General features: G+C 42.0%; 1 protein-coding gene across 1 annotated transcript in view; it reads left to right on the top strand.

The window, feature by feature from the left end:
- Positions 1-25,099, top strand: part of LOC119387034 (tetratricopeptide repeat protein 37-like) — a 62,684-nt gene that overhangs the window by 11,823 nt on the left and 25,762 nt on the right. The window contains exons 11-23 of the mRNA XM_049414111.1: positions 1,174-1,289; positions 1,793-1,882; positions 2,814-2,917; positions 3,592-3,694; positions 5,026-5,105; positions 5,196-5,295; positions 6,340-6,392; positions 11,675-11,782; positions 12,784-12,900; positions 15,590-15,690; positions 16,478-16,580; positions 18,492-18,662; positions 21,735-21,931. Of these exons, the coding sequence (XP_049270068.1) occupies positions 1,174-1,289; positions 1,793-1,882; positions 2,814-2,917; positions 3,592-3,694; positions 5,026-5,105; positions 5,196-5,295; positions 6,340-6,392; positions 11,675-11,782; positions 12,784-12,900; positions 15,590-15,690; positions 16,478-16,580; positions 18,492-18,662; positions 21,735-21,931 (1,443 nt within the window). The remainder of the gene's footprint in view (positions 1-1,173; positions 1,290-1,792; positions 1,883-2,813; positions 2,918-3,591; positions 3,695-5,025; positions 5,106-5,195; positions 5,296-6,339; positions 6,393-11,674; positions 11,783-12,783; positions 12,901-15,589; positions 15,691-16,477; positions 16,581-18,491; positions 18,663-21,734; positions 21,932-25,099) is intronic.

Here is a 25,099-nt window from a genome sequence, read left to right as displayed (position 1 = left end):
TCATTGGAACGATGCCCTCCAAGAGGACAATACTATGGCAGGTGCCAGCGTTCGTGTTGACTGGATTGTAATGGTTACCAAGCTGTCGCTTACCTGTAATTTCTTTGTATTTGTCGCCAATTTGATAGCGAGAGAAGACCGCCTGATCACAAAACGTGCACGTCGTAAATCACAATGTAGTAAGGTATTGAATGTACGCAAGCACCAGCAGTTAAGGCAGAATATTTGATGGCTTGCCAAGACATATGAATAGCGGATGAACTCGACCTCTGGAAACAGATTCAACGACAAATGCCTGTGATCCCTGCTATTGTTACAATTTAAGTCTTTGCTTGTGTTTTGTCTTTCTTAGCATTAGTTCATTCAATAACGAGTTCAATACTTAATTCCCACTTTTGGTTCTTCATGGTTACTACATTCTGGCAAAATGCCAGAGAAAGGTAGCATTTTCCTGAATGCGCTTTACTCAGTTAAGAGGGATTTTTAGCAAACTTTTTATGCTATCATTGTATATGAGGATTTGTTTTAGGTGCATCCATGCAGGCTATCACTGCTGTATCCTAATTTATAGTGCAACAAGTTGGGTTGAGAAGCACACTCTTCTTTCTATCTGTTCTATTTGAGCACTCCTGTATCATTTTGAGACTAAAATATTATTCTCATGTCTTGAAAGCAATATGGTCCTCTTAAAAGACGTGTTTGGCATTAATTTTCTTTGCACATATGATTGTGTTATTCAGACAATGTTTCAGTGTTTGGAAGTGTCAAGACCTACTTCACTGTTTTCTCTTCCTCTGCCCAATTTTCAGAACTGCCACAACAATTTTGTGGCGATTTTTCTTGCCATTCGTTTTGATTTTGTCATTCTTACTTTTACGGATAGTTTCTCCCTGAGCTGTGCATAGTAAAGGACTAGTGGCAGCATAGTTAAGTGACAAGAAACTTTAGAAATAGAAACAATATGATCTTCTTCAGTTGTTATTCATAATGTAAGTCAAAAGAACACATTGAAGTGCTAGAGAGCTTCAACAGATCAGTTTATAAACCCGATTGACTTGATTTTGTGAACACAGCTTTTTCGGTTGTGCAGTTTTGCATTTCCTAAGCAGCAGTTGCGAGAAAAATTTAAAAAAAAGAAGCTTCTAGACAGATAGCTGTGTTTTGCGGTTGCAGGTCTCTCTTTGTCATCGGGAGCGAGCGACTGGATGTCCCAAAAACTCTTTCTGTGTTTGGCCGAGTCTCTCTGTGCACAGCAGTGTCACGAAGAAGCATCAGCAGCTTTACAAAAGGTGAAGTTCTTGATGACTTCTAAATTACTTCTCGTTTGTAGTTCAGTGGCTACAGTGTCTGGCTGCTGAACACAAGTTGTGGGAATGAATCCCCACTACAGCAGCCGCATCACAGTTCAGCCAAAATGCAGACGTGCCTATGTGCTTAAACTATACTCAACTCAGAGCTAACTTTTATTATTGTGGGAAGAACGTATGAAATGTTTCTAGACTTTTCTTCACCCAAATGATTTATGTAAGCCTACGAAGCAGAACCAATGAAAAAAAAGCCTAATTTGAAAGTTTAATTCTCACAAAGTGACAACACAAATGCTTCACTATATGCACATGGAACTGCATAGTCAAGGAAATCTTGCTCTGCTATTTGTGGCCATGTGGCTAGTGCATTTTTGAATTTGCCTTTTCACAATCTGTGCCACGTTTTTATGGGCATTGTCCTGTTAAGTCCTAAACCTTAAGTAACCAGAATACGTAACAGCAACCTGTGATGCCATTGCTTTCAGATTGGAGAGGAACATGCGAGGCAGCCCGCAGTCCTGTGGTGCCTTTTTGAAACTGCTTTGCAGTCTGGCAACTTTGATAAAGCAGAAGAGGTAAGGCTTGATTTACTGCGACATGCGTGTACAGTCGAACCCACTTATAACGATCCCCGATGTAACGGATCTATTGGTTATAACGACCGCATTTCGGTGCACTTACGATTTTCCTATGCTACCCATTGAAACTGCATCCACTTATAGTGAACATTTTTCAAAGCCTCCTACTTTTACAACGAACACTTCAGGCATGGTCACGGTAAAAATATGACGCATACGAAGCAAAAAAAAAAAGTTAGAGGAGGCCTTCTAAAGCATGAGAGAGGCGAGCACTCGTTTACTTGCGACGAAAATATCCTAAGTCGGCGAGAACCGCACCCAGATTTCGGGCGCTGATAGCCAGGTCATGCATTTTCAAGACGTTTCTTCAGTGGCAGAATTGCGCTGCGCTTCATCGTGCAAGGCTGCCAAAGCAACGTGGAGATGTAGAATGCGTGTTACTTGCAAAATGGTTGTCTTCGCCATGTTTAATGAACAGGCTACTCGCTGCATCCATGCACAGTCTGGAGTGAAGCAGGCACGAAGTACGCGTAAACACGTGCATATGGTTTACAGCAAGTGGCACGGCAGTGACGGCGTGAGCCAAGTAGTCGATGCACTGCACGCAACAAGCCAGAGGTGATCGGCTCCACGTGGAGGTACCGCGCTTTGGTGAAATGGTGTCAGTTCATTGGAAAGGCCGTTTAATGCATGCAGCGGGTGTCACTTCACTAGGTGAAAAGGCTTCACTTGTCACCGGAGGGATCGTGAACACTTTTCAATAAAAATGCGCAGAAAAAGAAAAGACAAGCACTCGTAAGTGCACGTTGTTAAGGGCAAGTCCATATACAGCGATGACTTTTACGGGCATTTTTGAGTTCGTCGTAAACGGGTTCGACCGTAATGTGTTCTTTGTATGGGCTGATCCCTGGTCTGGTGTCTTTCTTAGGTCCTCAGCTCTTTGCAAGAGATTGGTTTTGAAAGCTCAAGGATGAAAGGTGCACAAGCCAGGCTGCTTATACAGCGTGAACAAATAACGGAGGCACAGGAAATGTAAGAATGCTTGTATTTATTAATTTTTCGGGAATGAATGCTGAGTAGGTTTCACCCCTTGAATGAGCTGAATATTGTTGCTTCAAGTTGAGGGACATGTTCAACTGCACATGTAATCACAAACCACATAAGGAAACATGGACAGGATTTCCATGTTTTCTTGTGTGTTTGTGCTTATTCACACATACAATCATGTTAACAAAATTATACCAAATACCTCTCATTTTAATTATTTGTAAAGCATGCTTCGGAGTGCAGCAATTTATAGGAGAGTAAGAACTGTGACACTACATCAGTTCGCACATTATAATGTGGTGTTACCAGCCTAAATAATGTCACATGACTCACTGCTTGGAATTAATAGAGATAATGACTTCAGTTATTCTGTACAGTAAATATGCCAACGTTCTGAATAAATCTTTGGGCATTGCCTACTCGCCACGCTGCACTTCTTGTACAAATTTAGTATGTTTCTATTAATGTGGCTTGCCTCGGCTTCCAAAGTGATTATCGCACACTAAGCTGCTTTTTTTCCCTCTTAACCTACTATCAGACAAATGTTAATGCAGCTTTCAGAAAAGGAAAACTCATTACTATATCATTGTGCAAGAAACTGATAAGCAGGTCTTGTTGCCTCCAGAATAGTAATATGGCTGATGTTATCTTTATTGCAGCCTGACAAACTTGGAAGAGAAATCACCAGAGGCCACCCATCTGCTTGCACTCACTCACTGGAAACTTGGCCGATATGATGAAGCTGTGCCGATCTTTCTAGAAGTAAGATTCATCATGGTGTAGGCTCACTGTCATGAATAGGGGACTTAATTGGAGAACAAAATAATGGTTCATTGATGCCGTAAATGCTTGATGTCTTGATAGTATTTAATTGGCTTTACTGAACATGAAAACAAAATAAATTTTTAAGCGCAGTGTTTGCTTGGACAGTTTTAGGCTAGTCTTGACAAATATTTTGCATTGTCTGGCAATCCTTGTCGTCAACTCCCGATTGTGAGCTATCTTGGTAGCCTCATGAAATTTTTTGAATCTCATTGATATTGGAAAAGAATGTGAGGCATTGCACATTACTAGCCTTTAGTTGTTATCATTGAAGCAAGAAAAAAAAGAAAGAAATAGAGGAAACAAGAAAAGAGCACTGTAATTAAATACAATTAACCATGCTTGCATACATTTTCATTGTCAAGTGAATAGAAATAAGAATGAATAAGATACTGGTAGAGTATATGCCGGCCGTGGTGAGATATCAGATATTGAAGCATAGTGCCCATTTCAATAATGCTTGCAAACTTTTGTCACTTGCTCATATTTTCGATGAAATGTTTGTTCAGCTTACAAATGCTGCAACCTGTGTACTTATGTTGAGAAATTCATAGTGTACTTTCTAGTTTCTCCCGGCATTTAAAGCTCAGATCCTGTACAGGGATTAGATTTTGTGATTTGTTTATCGTACTGGGATTGTGATTTTAGATATCATGGTTTCCTTAATTATTATGATACGTTCTTGGTCTGTCGTGCAGCAATGGGACACTGCTTATGGTTCGGTTTGCCCAGAATTTCTCAATAGAGGTTCACTTATTAGAAATGACTGCTGGCCTCTGCTGAAAACAGACATATGTAACACAAAAGGCAGTAGGAAGAGCGCTATGTGGGGAGACAGAATTACAAGTTTACCTTATTCACTAATATTTGCTTTCTAATGTCCAGCTAACGCTTGTCAGATGCTTTTCTCCTTTACAAACTGAGCTAGGAATGCATAAAGCGTGATGACGGGGGATCCAGAGGGAGGGTCTGTATGTCCTGACCCCCCCCCCCCTCTCCTCCCTTGAATTTTTAATTGTATGAGCTGAGTATAGGTATTGATGCCCCATACTCAGCTTTATGTATTAGACTTCCCATAAGCGGACCCCTTCTTTGGAAAAATTCTGTATTCACCCCTGAGCGTGACTGTGGGGGAAACTGTGTGCAGTGTGATCCACATGGAAAATTTATGGGCTAACGGGCTAGCAGTGAATTAGAGGTGCTAAAATATTATCGAAATAAATAGCCATCTCAAATATCAGTCTCATACTATATGTACTTGCTCTTTTTAGGCAGCTCGTTTGGATCCTCAGGACTACCGCAATTTCTTGTATCTTGGAAGACACTACTTCTATCATCTTAAAGATGTTCAGTAAGTATGAATTTCATGTAGTTGAACCAGTCTTTCTTTTTGCATTTTTTGCAGTTTGTAACTGTTTATGTGTGTCTTTGGTTTGTACAGGAAAGCTGTTAGGTGTTTTCAGAAAGCTTTTCAACTCAACCGAGCCAGTGAAGAAGCTGGATCTCTCCTGAGTGACGCCCTATGCGACCTAGGTCAGCACGTAAGTAAGCCATCGCTTAGTTTCTTTCTCTTAAACTGTTCAGAACCATTGGCTCTTAGCAATATTCACCTGTCTGTGTAGTCATATCTCAAACTGTTCAGTAATAAAATGTTATTGATTCCCGTCTTTTAATGTGAAACTTGTGAAGAGTAAAGCACAATTTTGAAACCAGTAGCTTGGCTGAAAAGTTGCTCTTCTTTTGAGTTTCTTCCGTCTCATTGTACTCAGAGATCCTGCAACAATTGATCTTTGAAAATTTATTTGATGCCGGTGATTTTAGTGGATTTTGAAGATGCTGAATTTTGTCTTAAGTAAATGTCTCACTCCGTCTCAAGTAAATGGTCAGTTCCCATTGCACCATTCTCATTTCACATTTCAGGATAATGTGTGGCAACATAGTAGAGACCTTAATGGCAAACACAAGTTCCATTTGTGCTTGAATAGCAAATGCAATCGCCGCTGGTTTCTGCATGGTCACATCTCTATATGGTGTTGTGCACTTTGTAAACTGCTTTTCAAAAGCTTTTACTGTCCTATGTCTGGATGCAAAAATGGGGATTATTTCATCGAACAAGATCTACAGTCACACAGCATTTTTCAGTGTCAGAAACTTTGTGAAACTCATATTCAAACACAAAATAAAGAACTTGCTTTGTAACTTGTGAGATATTTTAGTAATTTACGAGTAGTCTCTCACAATCCTTACCATGTGGTTTCAGTGTTGTGGTTCGATTTATAGGATCGTAGCCTTACCTGCAACACACTAAACTTCTATTCCAATGCTGTGTTAAAAGTCATGTAACAAATTTTGTTCATTAAGATGATTTCAGTGTGGCTTTTTGGTGAAAATTGTACTGCGCAGATGGAGACTAAAAAATAATATGAATTTCGTTCATTTCTTTTCATTCTATTAATGCGACTTCGTTGATTTTGGTGCTCAGCTGCACTGCAGTGATTTTTGTCTGAGCGAACGTTGTCGTTCTGATCATCTAATAAATTATGCTTTCTGTGACTCTCATGAAGCAATCTTAATCATTTTGACAGGAACAAAATGTTAAATTCCTGGAGGCAATTACGAGCCAACTGCCTGTGAAGAGGTAAGCACATTTTTACAGAATATTTGATATAGAAGCTTCTATCCTTGTTTTGGGGGGTCTGTTCGATGTAAAATCAATTAAAAATACCTTTATGTGTGTGGTTTATTTTGTGTTGGTAGTCTGCTAAAAAACACAGTTTTAGATATGATAACGGTTTGCATGTGAAGTTTACAGCTTTGTGAATATGTTACAAGATGGTGCAAGATGTTAGCATGCCTTGCAATTTATTCTGTTGCATGTAAGTAACATTGAGAAATGCCAAAAGAGGCATCTGCTGTAATGTGGAGCGTGAATGTCATTTGTTTCAAAGATATTGTGCATAGTAGTAGCAGAGGAGAAAAGAAACTTTAATTTTGTAGCTGATTTCTTCAGTGATTCCACTCCTGCGCCAACTGCGCCAAAGTGCTCCAAATTGAATTTACTGCGCCATCCTGATAAGATCAACGTAAATTGCGCCAAACTGCGCCAGAGTCTCGGGTTTGGGGGTGTCTATCATCGGCAATCGCACCGCCAGCACGTCAGAACATGTGCAGCTTTATCTTGGGGCCGCCAAAGTCACAACCACGGACCAAGAATTGTTCTGTTGAATAAACAGTGCTCGCGCGAGCGTCCCGATCCATGACGCCATGATCGGTGCCGACGCAGCCTCCGTTGTGGAAGTGGGCTCGACGGCAAGATGCATCCTCCGCAGAAGCTCGTGACGCGTAGGACAATTGGTAGCGCGAAAGTGAGGTGCCGATTCATCGGCGGGCGTCGTCTGTTCCAAAAACGCTGCTGATAGCTCGTTTCAGATGTTGCAAGGTTGGTAATTGGAGTAATGTTCAGTAATAACTACTCGCGTGCCGCTAGAATGTCTTTCCGTTCTGTTTCTGGACATCGCGGAATAATAATTGGGCAAACTAGCAATAGATATATGGAGCAATGTCGAATTTTCCGTGCTTCACATCCACGGAATATCACGTGAACGGTGGGAAGGCGTTGAAACTTTTCATCAAATATACTTTATCTATGGATCTTCATCCAGAGGAGCTTTTTTGTAATTTTCTTCCACAGTTGGTAATCATTCTTGCAGTAATACCCCGTGAAAGGCCCTGCCCTTTTGAGCTCGTGAGTGTTTGGACCCCAATTCGAATATTTTGCTTGTTCTTTTTTCAAGTGTCATCTCATTAATAAAAGAATGCCTCCTGGTCGGACAAGCCGAAATTCTGTTTTAATTTGCGCAGCTGTCAGTAGTGGGCCCGCCGCTGACGGCCCCGGTGTCGGAAGTCCCACTGTGAAGCGGTTACTCTATGTTATACGTCCGCCCCTCACTTTCGGTTAAAATAGTGAGTTTCGCAGGCGAAGAAGTGAATGCGAGAGCAACTAATTGCATTGTTATACGAAGTAAGGCTAGCAGCTAACTTTTTTGGATCTGATCTCGTGTAACTCAACAGAAGGCAGATTTAAGAGAATACGGCCGCTTCAGGGACCGAAGTGATTTTCGAGCTTTCAGTTGTTTATACGTGAAGTAAGCGTTGCTAGCACAGCAAGTTTACGACCCGTCTCCTGATTCTTGTCGAGATAGCGCGTGCGCCCGCGACCGCGTCCTTCGAGCGACGCCGCGATTCGCTCCCCCCCCTCCACTCTCGTCCCTTCATGTTCCTTACGAAAGACGGGCTGAACGTTTCCTCTCTGCTTGAAGAGCAATCGACGGCAGGTGTCGTGCGCAGGGTGATGTTATCGCATGCGCCCTCTGTGCGACGGAGACGGCCGGCTTCTTTCATCTCCGCTTCAGCCGCGTTCGTCGTCAGCGCTCGCGAGCTTTTACACGCAGTCAGAACATACGATGCGCGGGTAGATGTTACCATGCGCGGGGTGATGTTATCAATTTGGATTTCATACTGAAAATGACGGCAATAATGGCGATGCCAAAATCCCTCAAGAGTGCGCATATAATTGCTATCGCAATGAAAAAAAAGGATTATGGCAGCTTGCACTAGTGGTGCCAAGCCTGAAGGAAGAGCGGAGCTGGGTGGCCTTCCTTGTTTCTCTTTTTTTTTTCTTCCTTCTCTTTCTTTCTCTGTATTTCTGCTTCTTGTTTCTCCTTTTTGTATCGGTTTGTTTCTCCTTCTATTTTTTTTCTCTTTTGTGCTCTTCCTATCTTTCTTTCTCTTTCTTTCTCTTTCTCTCTCTTTCTATTTATTGCTTTCTCTTTCTTTCTGCTTCTCTCTCTCGATTTCTGTCTTTCTATCAGTCTGGCTCTCTGTTTTTTTTTTTTTCTCTTTTTCGCGTCTTGTTGTTTTCTTCTGTCTCTTTCTGTCTTTTTCTGTCTTTATATCTTTTTACGTCTTCATTACCTTTATTTTTCTCTTTGTCTATTTTTCTTTCTTTCTCTCTCTCTCTCTTTCACGTCTTTCACGTGCTCCACTTCGCCGAGCAGAGTTTTCGTTTAATGCTCGCACCTGCTGTACATGGTAGTGGGGCTTGCCCAATTCCTGTCGCGCATACCCACCTGAGGAGTTTTGCACGACGGAGCGCAAGTTACCGATAGTTTAATCAGCTTCACTGTTAAAAAATGAGGAGCCATTCCACCCTGTAAGCTGGACGCGACCAGCGAAGCTGTTTAGCGCACAGCACAGGTACGAAATGGTGGACGCCAGTTTGGTATGTTAGGCTAGGCTGTTAACGTTCAGTACGCATTATTTTTTGCACTGCTCTCTAGAGGGCACTAGGGAATGCCCTATCTGTACACAGCTTCACTGTAAAAGGAAAACGAAGTTTGTGATATCGTGTAGTCCCCTGTTGAATGCACTTTCGGACACTTTCGCGGATGCTTGGCTTAAAGCAGGTCTCCATCTTCCAGACAACCTGGCGTATGCAGGCGATAGTCTGGAAGCACTGCGAGAATGCTCTTGCTTCAACACAGAGAGGCCTCAGAGAGAGAAGGGATTGTCAGAAGAAGTTCGCTTTCTGAGCTCAGCTAAGATTATGCCATGTGGCACTCAGCAATGCAATCGATCGAGGAGAAAAAGAACCTAGCCTTTGCCTATGAGTCGTCTTAGGGGAATGCGACAGTGGTAATCTTTAGCATTGAGGCGCTGTTGTATGTCGCGGCGTTTGTCTACCACTTCTGATAATTACGTAGATGTATTCATAGTGTTACATCATAAAGTACAATTTTAAGTGTGCGGTATTTTGTTTGTTTGCTAGTTTCGAAAAAAAATCGCTCAACAGGTTATTCGAGAACACTCATGTGCATGACATCCTTATTTTGGCGTTATCGAGTGAAATATGGAGTGCTCCTGAGGTGATTTTCTCTATGAGATTTGCAATGAACCAAAATATTTCTAGCTCTTCATAAAGCCCCGTAATTATTCAGGTACTTGAATGTAAATGCAACTTGCTTCTCCAGTGTACTCCAGGATGTGAAATTTGCTGCTCCAGAGTGCTCCAAGATGCAAAATTAGCTGCTCCAAAGTGATCCAAGGTGGAACTTTTCGCTGCTCCAAATTAGGCTTGTGCGAATGGTAAATTTTAGGTCCGAAGCTAATTCGAAGTGAATAGTGGTTTGGTCGAAGAGAATTTCGAAGCGAATTCGAATAGCTTATGTCACATATTATAAAGAAAAATGAGCATATTTGTCATGACCCAACTAACCAGCGCAATATTTTTAAAGTTGAAACAAGGCATATGCATATGTCATTCTTTTTGGTTCAAAGGGAAGTGGAAGCAAATTTGAGTAATAGCAGGATTTGACTTTCGGTAGAATGCAAGTGATAACCTGTAAAATATGTTACGTTTTAAAATTTACTATCCTTAGAGCATATAAGCCGGTTAACAAGCTTTTAAACTTAAAAAATGATGAATCGATGTGAGGGTAATACAGTAAAACCTCATTAATTCGAACTCTGTTATTTCGAAATCCCGCATAATTAGAAGGATTTCCTTGGCCCCGTATTTTGAGATGTAAATTTGAGTGGATAACTTGAAGCGGCGGTCAGTACCAGCCCGGTTATTTAGAAAACTTTGGGTGCCATGTGCCAATTCCCCGATCCCGATTTAGCCGCAAATCCGCAGAAACGATGGCCCTTAGGAGCCACAAGGCAATGCAATATAGCGATACTAATGAGTGACAAGTGAAGCATCCCAGCCTCGCTGCTGCGAGTGCAAGAAAAAAACTATAAACAAAAGGCGGTGCGCCTGCGGAAAAGACGTGCTTCACTGCAACACAGCGGTGACACGCGGGCAGCATGACGCATGCTTCTCTCAACGTCAGCGCGTCACGATTTAATAATTCTTTCTGGGAAAGTAGAGAAATTAATAAAGGGCGCTCTGATGGAATTCGCGATGTATGCGAACCTCCGAATGGCGCTGGTCCGGCAATTTGCGCACTTGCACTGCTGGCGGAGTACTTGCCTGCAACGCCTACCTCGAAAACTCAGTTCGAAAACTTCAATGATCATCTTTTCTACCCAGAACACATCGCGAATTCCGTGACACTGGTCATTATTAAATTCTTTATTTTACCAGAAAGAATGGGCGAATGGTCGCATCATGACGCACTGACGCTGTGAGGAGCAGGTGACATGCTGCCCGCGTGTCACCACTGTGTTGCAGCGAAGCACGTCCTTTACGCAGGCGCGCATTTCAGTTGACCACGAGACCGTCTTTTTTCCATCTTTCTTTTTTGTTGTCTTGCGCTGGCAGCAGCGAGGCCCGCCGTTTCCCCGGTTTAGCGGCAAAATTGGGACCAGGTGTTGCTGAAAGACATAACCCTTGTAGCCGCAAACTAGCAGGAACAGCAAACGACCACCTCTGATTAGTTCCAGTAATTCAAAGTTCCTTGCATCCCGCTTTTTGTATGTTTGGTTAATTCGAAAACCCGCTTAATTTGATTTTTCACAGTCCCAGTGACTTTGAATTAACGAGGTTTTACTGTATGTTCATTTAAACTTGAAGTGCGGCTTTGCGGCAGGGCGGATTTCTCCTGGAAAGGTGTATTCACGGTATAGCACACCTCCACTGCAGTGAAACCACCTTTACAGGATGTTACATGCGGTTTATATGTCTATTCGTTCATTTCGAATACTTCGAAATTTCCTAGAATTTAAATTCGTTTCGAAGTGCTCGAATATTCGCACAAGCCTACTCCAAATGCTCCAAAATGAAAATTTTGCTGCTCCAAAAATTGCTCCAAATCAGAAGTCATCGGTAGCATCACTGTTTCTTGTATGATTGTTCTTGCACCAGTGCAGCTTTAACTTGGTGACTCTCTTTCCCTTTCTTTCTTTTTTTTTTTTCAGAGCAAAGTGGGCCTGGTTGAGGCTTGGCCTCCAACAGTTAAGACTTGGCAGTGCTACAGAAGCCGTACAGTCTCTACAGAACTCGCTTCGAGCTGATCCTAGTGACAAGTAGGCGATTTTCAAGTGTAATTGAAGGGAATGATGCCTTTAAGAGTAGGACACGGGGGTAAAGAGCTGAATGACGTTCTAATAAGATAGCTGAACATACCAGAAGTTTTCACTTCAGCACCTTCTGCAGCATTCTTTCCTGCTATATGTGTTTGTCCAATTACTTTATGTAGAATTGAACATCAATAATGAACATTGATTAAGCTTGTTACGAGGTATATAATGAACATTTTTCAAATTTTCCTACATTAGAGCACTATGTGTAAGCATTATAATCACACTGTAAGTACCAACATACCTGCACTGTAATTATTGTGCCTTAAATCACATGTGAACACACTCAAGATGATCGTTGCATTGTGACAATGAATTATAACGGCAACATCAACCATCGGCAACAAATGTTTCCGAGCCAAGCAGCCACTGCTAAGTTCATAAGTGACCCCCAGCTTGCAAAACCTTGGAGTTGGTCATCTCTCATGCATTATGAACTGCCCTCATGAGTATGAAATGTTAGGTAATGCTCAGCACGTACTCTGTGATCCCGACAACCACACACAGTGATCCACACTGCTGGAAGCTGTCATTTGGGTCCCTCGCATAGACTGTCAAAGTGTGCACATGGCTTGTTGTCACTTCCTTAAGTCTAAAATGCCGTGTGAGATTTATTTTTTACATAGTGCTTTTTGGGCACAGTATTCTTTACCACATCATCAACATTTTGGCTGAGAGGTAAACAGTTACTACTCTGTTGGGCTGGAGTTTGACTTCACACTCGGCGCTCTGTTTTTTATTTTAGTTCTTTATTAAGTTCTTGCAAAATACTTTGCGACACCTGCGACTGTCACCAGGTGGCAGTGGAAGGCATCAAAATAGCTAGGAGAGCAAGCCCATGAAAACTGTTGCTGCAAAAAAGTATTAGATTGCCCATATGAGAAGAATACAGCAAGTGCATTCTTGTTACTGTTCTCTCAAGGTGTTTGCATGTCGTGCTTCTGCAGGTCTTGCTGGGAATGCCTAGGAGAAGCATACCTCATGCGGGAGAGCCTTGGCGCTGCCCTCCTGTGTTTCAAGAAGTGCCTTGATGAAGATCCCAAAGATCTCTTTTCGCTATATGAGTAAGCACATATCGCTATATGAGTAAGCACATTAGAGGCTTGTGGTGCGGTGCAAAGATCCATAGTGCAGCAATTTGCAGCTGAGGCATGCATTTAATATAGGTTGAGCGGGGAATACACTTTCTTATTAAAACTTCTTTGAAGGATAACGTCATTTTGTTGCTAGCATTTTGGCCAGCACGTTTGTCGAAAGTCAAGCTTCAGATGAACACTCGTGCTTTGTTCTGAGTTACCAATCGCAATTTCCTAAATTTTTCAGCCTCTTTGTTGCTAAAGAGAATGTGCATTAGTGTTTCTGTCTACTACTTGAAAGTTTCAGGGGAATTTAATATGAAATAGCAAATGGAATAAATGTTTACAAAAAAAAAAATTAAGTGGTAAAGACTGCAGCTTACCTGGTTTCTTTGTTAGCAAAAATGGTTACACCTTTCAGATATGCACTGCAAAAACAGATGTCTTGCTTTTTAGCGGTGTTGTACATGATTGGCAGTTGCTGAGGATAGCTATATGGAAGCAAGTGGGGCAACCTTCCTTGATCGATCGATCAATCAATCTCTCGGTAGATTAGTCAATTAATCAACTTTTATTTTCAGTATCAAATGGATGCAGGGATGAATGCACGCAAAAAGTCATATTCAGGCTTGATGAGGTCTGCTCTCCCATACACACACATACTGTAGCTAGTTGGACAAGCCCGTAGAAACATGCATTCACTGATTGCATGAAAGAAATTAAATGTTAAAGGGACCGACAACTGCCCAGAACATGAAATGAGTTGACTCCACTGATCTAAAGGTTGTCTGTCGCATTGACTCAAACCAACTCTGTTTTTTTTCGTAAGAGATGGACTTATATTTCATTTTCTTAAATGAAAGTCGCGAAAAATGACCTGTGGCACCTCTGGCGGCAAAAACATGAATGATCTAATGAACCCGACCACGTGACCGTTAATTGCTATATGCGTTCGGCGATTTTTTTGTTAGTATTAAAATATTGTTTGTTTCTTTATATTAAAAGGTATTACTCCACAAGAATGTACATATAGGCCTGCGTTAGTAGTATGCGTTAAAGTGGCGCTGCCTTTGTGTGACGTAATGATCCCATGCTCGTCAGCCTGTCTTGAGCAACTTTTCAGCGTGTTCATGCAACCGTGCATGCAGTTTCCAGGTCGCTAAGTTTTTGGAACGACATAGTTTTGCTACCTACACCTCGTCTCAGGAATGACGCGTGCTGCTACTCAGCGCGGCCACGCATATGCGTAGTGACGTTTTCAATGACTTGGCTTGGCTCGTGCATCGAGAGAGTAATGACGCCGGGACAAGCCACCCATGACACAGGCACAGGCAACCTTGGACGCATGTGCACATAACACGGTACAAATACAGGGAAAGTGTGTAATGCCACATCATCTCATTGTAACAGCTTGTTATTTTCAAAAATAGTTGAAAAGCTTTAAATAAAGGTGTTTAAGCATAGTTACAGGAACTCCTGTGAAAGCAGAACAATGATAGATTTCACAAATCGCGAAAAGGGCTGGCGTCATCGCTATCAATTCTCAGTGTTGCTGGAGGAAAGGTACGTTTGTGTTTAGAGCCTTTCAGATCGAAAAATACTGCTTGTAAAATAACTACATGCTTTTGGGATTAACTACTGCAGCTACAAACACTGCGAAGGGTGAGCTTTCTCTCGCTTCATAAAAAAATGGGTTGAGAAAAATCAGTTATCAGTCCCTTTAAATAAGGACAACACAACAGGAGTGCTGGCTGACTTGATTCCCATTCTGGTCATTCTGATTGCTGGCTATTTTGACTGATCTGATGAGTATAGATCTGCTGGTTTTATACTGGTTAGTGCTTTCAGGTTGTACACATCTTGTTATGTTGGTTTGTGCATGCTTCCTTTTTTTTGTTTTGTTTTTTCTCGTGTACTGCATGTGGTTTATAACAATAAACTTTCAGTCGTGAGTCAGTGCTGATGTTGTCTCATCTTCGCATATGTTATTTAATTTCTTTCACGTTGTAAGTAAGAGCAGGAACGAGGCAAGCATACTAGGTGCATATTGGCACAACAAATACACGTACATGTAAAAGTAGAAGCTGTATACGTTAATAAAGTATTGGAAGCCAAAACAAGTGAGCATGTGTTTTTGTTTGATGAATTGTTTTGAGGACACTTACTATGGAACTATTTTTTCCAAGCAAGCTACATTTTTCTTTGCGTCCTTCTACCCCCCCCCCCCCCTCTCTTTTTTTTTTGTGTGACTGCTCAGCAGACATGAACTTCAACCAGTTATAAGCCATTGTAGCAAACAAAAGTAAGCTATGCATTGCTGGGTCAGTTGTGGTGCAAACCCAGAATCCTTTGATCAGGAATTCGGCTCATGCTTCCCTGTGATGCGTTCATCATCATTATATGCCAAGAGGTTCAGTGCCCACTCAGACAGGGACATGTAGCACAGCCACCACTGAACTTCCCCATTGAATTTGCTATACTAGTACGATTGCACAGCACTGTATATTAATCTTGGTTTCAATCATAGTATGAGGTGTTTTCTTAAGTGGATAACTGCGCAGTGTTATTGTGCAGTTACCTACAGCGCAGTAGGCAGGTTTTGAGTGCAGCCGTAAAACATGCTTTTGGATGTGTTGATCCCGTTAGGGGGCACAAAAGTGTCATTATTCAACTGCAGGACAGCCACAATCAAATCCCGTCAGGGCTTGCACAAGGAGGCTGCAGATAACTTTCAAGAAGCTCTTGAAGTCAATCCAGAGTACGTTCCTGCAATCAAAGGTGAGTTCTTTGCTGTCACGATTATAAAAAATTAAGAAAAAAGAAAGAACGACTGATGGGGGTCTTGTGGAAAGTTTGTGCTGAGCAATGCAGTTCTCCAACACCTCTGCAATGATGACATTGTCTTGCATGTTTGTTAGAACATTCCTTAAAAGCTAATCACAGATGATGCCCTAAGTAAGAAAAAAAAATCTGTTGGTAATTTCTATGTTGTCATAAGTGTGGAACCACTTGAGTCCATGGTTTATGAACAACATTGTTTGTAATGTTGCCAGCTCTAAAAAGTGAGAAAATACTCAGTAGAAGTGGCAATGACGCCTCGGAGTTTCTGTACCAACTCTCAGTGACATCATAAATTTTGACTGCGTCTGTTGAAACCCTATGTAATTGCTTATCGGTAAAAATTAATTACATTGTGTGCCAGTCAGAGACCTAACATAGCAAGTTTCAAGAAATTTTATTTCTTGAAACTTGCGTGTGGCCATAATGCAAAAGGAAAACTATGAAATCTGTGATGCCACACTGACATTTAGGTGCTGGTCTTGGCACCAAATTCTAAAATAAGACTTTGAACTTCATTTTCTCTTCCTGTGATGGACCTGTGATGGCGAAATTAATGGCAATAATGTTCTTAAGGAGTTGTTTATCTGGCCAAACTGACTAGGTATCTTGCTTTTGTGTCCCTTTAAAACACCTTGAACTTTAATGCCTATGCTGCTCTCTGTACTAACATTTTTCTTTGCTGTATCCCTTACTGACCGTTTGTTTCTCTACCAATTTTCTTCAGGTCTTGCGGAAGCCAAGCTAGCACTGGCGCGAGAGCACTTGGAGCAAGGGCTCTGCGGTCTTGGCCTGGATGACTGCCAGCAGGCACTGGAAGCTGCTGCTAGGTAACATTTGGCCGAGCGGCTTCACTCTGGGGGACGATGATGTCTTGTTGAATGTGCTGGTGCTCTTCACAATACTGAAGCTAAGTGACATCGGCCTTGTCAATTTTTTGGGGAGAGAAGTCACTTAATATACTGTGTGCTGGTGGCTCAATTTTATTGTCTTAATAATAATTGTTGAGGTTTAACCTCCCAAAACCACGATATGATTATGAGGGACGCCGTAGTGCAGGGCTCCGAAAATTTCTGTCTTGACTTAATTAAGACTATTGTAGTGGCAAAAGGTACCCCTTCCTTCCATCCTTAAGAAGCAAATCTTTTCAATGTACATTAACTTCTTTTCTTCGTGAAATTGCAGTGTAGATACTGTTAATGTTCAACATTCCATTGGCCATATGATTTGACTCTAACGAGGTTTTGGTGTTTTAAGATGAAAGATAACCATAGGGCAGCTGACCAATGTGGTTTTCAGGGGCGGTGCTGGATAATAATAATAATAATAATAATAATAATAATAATAATAATAATAATAATAATAATAATAATAATAATAATAATAAATGTACATTGCCAGACCTACAGTAGGCTTTTATAGAACAGATAGCTCAAGATTAGATAATAGCTATCCGAGATATTTGCTGTGGTGCCCTTGGGTCACTAAAGTGCCTGTGCTCTTGCCCTCGCTACTGTTCCATAATGTTAGTTGAAGAAGGCTGTGTGAATCAGTGCATATCTGATGAATTCAAGAAAAGTACCTAACAAAAATGTAAAGCAAAATGCTTTCAGAACATTCATTTAAGAGAAAAAGATTTTTTATATTACTGATATTACTGATACAGTAGCATCTAAAACTATTCAGTGCACCTATCTGACAGGAGTACATTTGCAGTGGGCACAGAACCTTAGGAGGTGTAGTGATAATGCTGTGTGTGCTACTGTGTAGTGTGTGCTTTCTTTAGCACCGCATAATCAGTTAGGAAGTCTCAGGTTAGCAATTTCATACTGAATGGCATTTCAAGAAAAACTAAAATCGCTTTAAGAAAAAAAATTTTAACATAATCCTATATATATATATACACCTATATATATAAAAATTATATAAAATTTTCAGGTTGAGGGGCCTTGAACCATTTTTCCAAGTAATCGTCGAATGACCTCAGTATCAGAGTTTATGGCCTCGTGAATCGATTGTCGCACAAAAATTTCTCGAATCCGTCAAGAACGAAGGGAGTTACAGGGATTTGTTGCACGCTGCACTTTCTCTCTTCTCTCGTCTTGGTGAGTGCGCTGGAAGCTACACAGGGAGAGATGGCACGGACGAAAGAAGTTACGTCAGTGCGTTTCATGACCTTGAGCATGTTTGATGGGGTGCTATCGCTCACTTTTGTTGGGATTCCTGTGTTCGAGTGTAGTTCACTGTGCAATGTTAGCTGACTATGGAGCACGGCACTGGCACGTGGCAGTGCCCCGTGGCAAGAAGTGTATCTGACCCAAACGCCGCTCTTCGTATGTGAGCTATTAGCCAATTGCATGCTATCTGTTGTTCGATGTCAAACAGCAGATGCCGGCAGCTCCGAAGAGAGTGAGCAAAGCTTCTGTGTAAAGAGAAGGTATTTGAGAAAATGGCAACTTCGCACTTCGCTTGGGAACTATCCTTGCCGCGCATGACTGCGAGATTTGGCTGAGCTGTTCACAGCGGTGTCTGCTTTCCGCAGGATTTGTTTTCTCGCCAAGCCCGAGGGGTGGCCCATGACCCCTTTAAAGGATTGGATATTCAGGTTTTTGAGTCAGTACTGTGCTATACTAGTCACTTTTAAAACTTACTAAGCAACAGTTTACTTCTGTTTGCCATTCAGGAGAGAGCTGCATTGTGTGATTGCTCCCGTTATTGATGGTGATGTCATGTTTGTGCAGGGCCTTGGCACTTCAAAGGCGGCTCGTATGTCTGTGGAAGCTGGCGGGTGACATTTGCCTGGTCCCTGCTGCATATGGAATCAATTGGTCCTCTCTGAAGCTTCCCACTTCCTTGTTGGAAGGGGAACAACAGGACAGTGGCCAGGAGCAGCTTATAAAGGCATCACAAAAGTGAGTTGGCCAGTGTCCTTACCACCATGTGTCCCCTCCTCATGCTTCATTATCGAATGTGCTTAGTAGTTGGCTTAAAGGGGTACTGACACGAATATTTTCAGTTGTCGTTTTTTTGCGTCAAATGAAAGATCAAGTCCTCAAGAGCCTAGAAAAGGTAGTGCTAAGCTGAGTGCGCCCTGAAAAAGTAATTACAGTATGTTTTTAAAAGCTAGTTTCGGTTCCTACTGCACCCTGACGTCACGACGCAGTATGAGCTTCTCGTCACATGCTCGCACAATACATAGTGACGTTTCCATGGCCACTCCGCACCGTGGCTCCGTTGGTGACGTACAAGCGGCCATCTTGGAAGCTTTGGTACCTGACGTCATAGAGTTTCTTACAGTAATAACTAGAGGGGAATGTGGCGCTAGTGTCTACGCGGGCTCTTTGAGCGGCGTTTCAACCACTATGGGAATTATGGGAAGTACAGGCTTCGGATTTGCTTCGGATGGATTAGGTTCTTGAGATTCGCGACGCTTGTTTGCCGAGCGTAAAACAAAGCGATATGAAGTTATTTCCGATTAAAACTTGCTTCATTCTTTTGTATGTAAAACTTATTGGAAAAAGTTTGCGTGACCGTGAGATGGAATTGAAACCTGGACAAATTCAACCACCAGGGTATGCATTGCTCTGCAATTGTGTTCCAGATTTGGCATCACAATATAATGAATTATTTTCTTTACAACACTTAAAACAAACGGGCTTGTCATTCCCTCGAAAGTACGAATTATCTATTTGTGGAAGTAACAGTAACGTATTCAGTAGGCTTGTGCGAATAGTAAATTTTAGGTTCGAAGCGAATTCAAAGCAATAGTGATTTTGGTCGAATAATTTCGAATTGAATTCGAATAGTATATATCACATATTATAAAGAAAAACGAGCATACTTGTCATGACCCAACCAACCTGCACAACGTTTTTTAATAACGTAACAAGGCATGTGCAAATGTCATTCTTTTTGGTTCAAATAAAGTGTAAGCAACTCTGAAGAGTAGCAGGATTTGGCTTTCAGTAGAATGCAAGTGATAACCTGTAAAATATGTTACATTTTAAAATTTACTACACTTGGAGCATATAAGCCAGTATAACAAGTTTTTAAATTTTAAAAATTATGAATCGGGGGATGTGAGGGTAATATGTTCATTTAACCTTGAAGTGGGGCTTTGCGGCAGTGCGGATTTTTTCTGGAAAGGTGTATTCACGGTATAGCATCCCTCCACCGCAGTGAAACCACCTTTACAGGAGATTACAAACGGAGTGCGGATTTTTTCTGGAAAGGTGTATTCACGGTATAGCACCACTCCACTGCAGTGAAACCACCTTTACAGGGGGTTACAAGCGGATTAATATACACCTATTCGTTCATTTCGAATACTTCGAAATTTTCAATAATTTAAATTCGAATCGAAGCGAATTCGTATACTGTATTATTCGTTCGAATATTCGAAGTGCTCGAATATTCGCACAAGCCTAGTATTCAGTGAGAAACACTTAACGTATCATCTGCTGCGATGCCAGATGCGTCTGTCCAAGTGGCCTGCCTCCAACGCATTTCTCGTTTTGTTGTGAAGTCAAGTCAGAGGAGCTTGACAGTGTGCCTGCTTAGCTTTGACATCGTTTTGCAGTCGATTTGAAAGAGTTTGGACCAGTAGCGATTATCACAAAACGTGAACTCTATGGAATTTCCTGCACTGTCACGGGACGCTATATCTATGTGCAGCGGTGAGTGCACGACGCTTTGCTAAAACTGTCAAATATAACCTGTAAAGCTGCAACGTGGCAGCAAACCAAGAAACCTAGCAGTCTTCAGCCTCTTTGAACAACAAAGGCACTGCTTGAGTGCTTTGCAACGCACCCCACTGCCCACGCCTCGCAAAGAACGAAACAAACTGCAGAAAAAGATCCGTAGACAGTTCGCTAGCTAACGAAATCCAATCCGAAGCCTGTACTTCCCATCCTTCCCATGGTGGTTGAACGATCGCAGTGCCAGTTTCCTCTCTAGGTTATTGTATGAAACTCTATGCCTGACGTCATCACAACTAACCAGACTGCTGCGTGAAGTCACCAGAATTTGTACTGTAGCCTGACGTCAAGCTAGTGTCGATGTCAGTAGGTGTGCCATGGAAAAATTGACTTTAATATCAAATTTGAAATATCTTATCAGCATTTGCTGAGCTTCACACTTGCTCAGAGCCATCTCTGCATACAGGAGATCAGTATGGCAGAGTAAACTCGCCTTCGAAAAAAGGTGTCAGTACTTCTTTAAATGAGCCAATTCAGGCCTACCCTGAGCTTGTTAATAATTTAAAGAAAGGTGAAACATGCTTTAAAGAAAATAACATGGGAGTGTGTAATGACAGTGTGATCCCTGCTGAATTCGAAAAACCTGTGCGAGAGTTCTCAAAAGTGAACGCAAATAGCATTTTTGGCTAAAAGCAGCGACTGCAGTCGCAGGGCTTCTTCAGATGCTGAGCGAATGCAGGGACGTCATCTTCAGTATGCTGCATCATCTGCAAGAGCAACACTGTTGAAGTGTGGCCTCCGCGATCAGCTCTGGCAGCGGCACCAGAGAGGCCACGGTTGAAGATATGAGAGATGCTTGTTCACATTGCGCTCGGCTGTTTGTCGTTATGGCGGATGTTGTGATCCAGCTGCAGAACTTCCAGTGTCTTTGTATTTACTTGAGCCTCCGGTACATAAACAGTGCTCTTGCAGTTCGGATCAGTGAGTGGTGGGAATCTTCCGTCGGAGTGCAGCGCGGCTCTGCCAAAAAAACTGAAGATGATGTAGTTCCGGTTAGTTTATTTCCATGCCACACTTTCAGTGCACTTGTGTCGTCGGAGCAAGATAAACTTTTCTTTCGCATATTCTAAGGCTTCTGCTGCAACAACCGCAGAAAAAATTATGACATCGTTGACAATAATGTCGGTCCTTGTTAACCACAAAGTTTTACCGAATTCTAAAACCATTTCAGCTTCCCTTAATCACCTAATTTGCAGTCTGCTCTAAACTACCCTCTTTTTTATGTAGATGCTACATGACAGCTATTCGAATGAAGCCACGGCTGGCATCTTTGTGGCACGACTTGGGCCTGGCCCTGTGGCTGGAAGCACGCCTTCAGAAGGGAAGTTTTGCCAAAGCTTTAGCCAGTGTGCGCAACGCTGTTACTCTGAAACCCAGCTGCTTTGCCTACTGGAACAGCCTTGGGGTACTGGCTGTCTCTTCAGGTACAGTGAACTTACTTTACTGCTATTCCTCTTTGGAGCACTGCTGCTTTCCTTACACCCACCTTAAAGATTTTATAGTACCACCAGGGTGTCGGAACGAAACGTTTTTCATTTCGGTTTTAGTTTCGTTCCACCGCAAAAAGTTCTGTTCCGTTTCTGTTCCGGAACGAAAAATGAAATGTTATGTAACGGTTCGTAACGGTTTTTATTTCTATGCAAAAATTTGAAGCTGGAATAACGATAAAAACATAGGATTTGTGGTATATATAGTTACTTGCGCTCCTCTTAAGAACATAGAACAAGGGTAAAACACGTTCTTCCTACGTTCTTAAGAGGAGCACTAGTATACCATGAATTCCTGCCAACTAGCGCAAACCAGTACCCAGGGCTGGGCAAAGATACTTTGAAATTGTATCGCGATACGATACAAGATACTCAGGCAAGAAGTATTGGAGATACAGATACAAGATACTGCCGCAATAATTGTATTCGATACGATACTTGGCAATTGTATCTTAAGATACTTCGATACATTATCAAATTTGTTATTATAGATCCATATAATGTAGCAGCAAACGCCAATGTGCGAAAATGTCTTCTTGAAAATTTCTTAACTCTGACCTATTTTGTTTCACTTGAATGAAATGTCTGTTAGTATCTCGAAAGTATTGCCCTTCTTGCTCAAAGTACATTAGTTTCCTTCCAAAACAACTTATTGGGGTTTGTTTTAGCTTCTTCACAGGACAGTTCTTTATACACTTCGCTGACAGCGGTTCTTGCTTGTTATTTTTGCAATTGATGGGAGTCGCTGCTCAGCTTGCCGACCAGCTAGCGGGTAGCCGTATAATCACAATAACTTCAATAAGAAGCCTTCCCACGACAGCGCAAATACCGGTGTGGAATTTTACCTTGTCCGAAAAAGACAGTTTGCACAATACCGTATATCCGGACAGGTGTACAGCAGCAGCAGCGCTGGTAGCGACATTTTCTTTTTTTGGGGGGGGGGGGGGGGGTTGGAACGCATGGTGTATACTAGGGGTTTGAGACCTTTTGCTAGCGGCCCGGCCCACACTCATGACCATCTTCATCCCATTTGTTTTTATTTTCGAAATGAGTATGTCCGTGAACTGCACAGACATGACTGGTCTCAAGCATTCCTTTCGTAAGGAACATGTGGTCACCATGTGCTGAAATATAACCATGGAACAAAAACTCTATATCTCACAATATGCGTCCAGATTTCACTCGTTGTGTACATCAGTATCGATGTTTCTCGAATCCTGACTCCAAATCCCTTTCAGAAATGACCTATATATGAGACATGGGAAAGGCTTCCTTTACATCGTAATTTTGTTGAAACTCTCTCCCACCATCTTCACCGCCCCGGCCCTTGGAACTAAATTTCGCGACGGCGGCCCGCTGGCTATAAGCTGAGTTTGAGACCCCTGGTGTATACGCAGATGACGTAAAACTGCACTGAATTTTCATATTCTACTTATCTGCTGGCGTAAAGAATTCTTTGTTGATAGACTCACTAACGTGCAATCTTTGTTGATAGACTCACTAACGTGCATGCGAGGCCCTACGTCACCTGTGCAACGGGAGTGGTCTACGAAATTCCGCTCTCCTGTGGAAGGGTTTACATCGGCCAGACCGGCCGATGCATAAACGATCGAGCGAGGGTGCATGTTCTTCCGATAAAGAATAACCTTTTGGCACATTTGCCTATGCACTGCAGCACGTGTGGATGTGAGGCAAGATTTGCCAATATCACTCTTCTAGGTAGAAGCAAGGAGGTGATTGAGCGAGAGATGCTAGAAGCATACCTCATCCAAAAGAAAAAAAGAAATCTGTTTTAGCGATACGTCGGTGGTACTGCGTTCAGCTGAATTTAATTTTTTGACAGATTTCTGAACTAGCTCGTGCATTGAGAGTGGCCGAATGTTGGATGTGACGCATGGTGTGTTATTACGCATGTGTGGCATGGTATATATATTGCTGTGGATTTGCAAGAATAAAGTCAGTTGCGAGTTGACGCTCTTTCCTTTCGCCTTTTCTTCTCGGTGGTTTGCGTCATCGAATTTTCTTGTAATCTTTTAGCAATTTTTTTTTTCAACGAGAGAACATGTGCAACACAGAAACATCTCAGACGTATTGTACAGTTGCATAGAGCGTCGCAGGACGCCGCCGCTATTGGCGCTATTGCCGCTTTTAGCTGACATTACGTAGCGATTAGTAATACGAAAAATATTTAAGAAGGCCTAAAAGAGGAAAAGAAATATAAGCGAAATAGAGAGGTGGTTGTGTATCAAACATTCACATTGAATGAGTACAGAAACACATTACAGAGGGCGCCCTTAATAGCTCTGAGCATGAAGTATCGTCAACTTACCTGTTGAGACAATAGAAAATTCAGTGCCTATGGAAAATTGCCAGAAACGGCTCGTTGGGACGCTCATGAGTAAAAGGGAGCATTCAGTAAAACAACGTTTCTCGGATCTCCTTCCTAATATCTTTAAGATGGCTCCTAATGATTTCCATTATTATAATGCAAAGTCAATTTCGCTATTTTCCTAAGCGGTAAGCAGAACGTTTTGTATTGTATGCTCAAGCACGCCCACATAATTATATATTTGTTTTCAAAATCGCCTTGGCAACGTGTAAATGTGTAAGCAGTAGTAGAAATAAAGCAGACAGAAGAATAAAGCAGAGATCTTAATTTGGGAGCGCGTTACAAAAGACCTACTGCAGTGACCAGACCGGACAAACAGTGCAGAGACCTGGGTAATGTATGGGATGCAAAATGACAGCTAAGACAGCACTTGTGCAAATAATGACATAATGATTTCATAAATTCTTTGAACAAATGTAGCAGTTGGTACTTTGAACAAATGTAGCAGGAAGTGAAAAATACGGTACGCCAAGATATTTTCCCTTAGGTAAATGCTTGCTCTTTTAGATCTAGCTTCAGTACCCGTGGCGCTACAGTTGTTAGAAGCTTTTATGCATATAAGTTAATTCATTGCATGCAAGTCAAACTTACATCCACGAGATCCTTCCAATCGTTGATATGTAAAATTTACACGACGCAAACCAACCCCATTCTTGCACGCATCACATTTCGTTACGGAGCAAGACGCAAGACGCAAGAAAATCTTCAATAACGAC

This window comes from Rhipicephalus sanguineus, chromosome 3, assembly GCF_013339695.2.
Source record: "Rhipicephalus sanguineus isolate Rsan-2018 chromosome 3, BIME_Rsan_1.4, whole genome shotgun sequence".
Taxonomy (NCBI): domain Eukaryota; kingdom Metazoa; phylum Arthropoda; class Arachnida; order Ixodida; family Ixodidae; genus Rhipicephalus; species Rhipicephalus sanguineus.
This window is presented reverse-complemented; position numbering and strand designations above follow the sequence as displayed.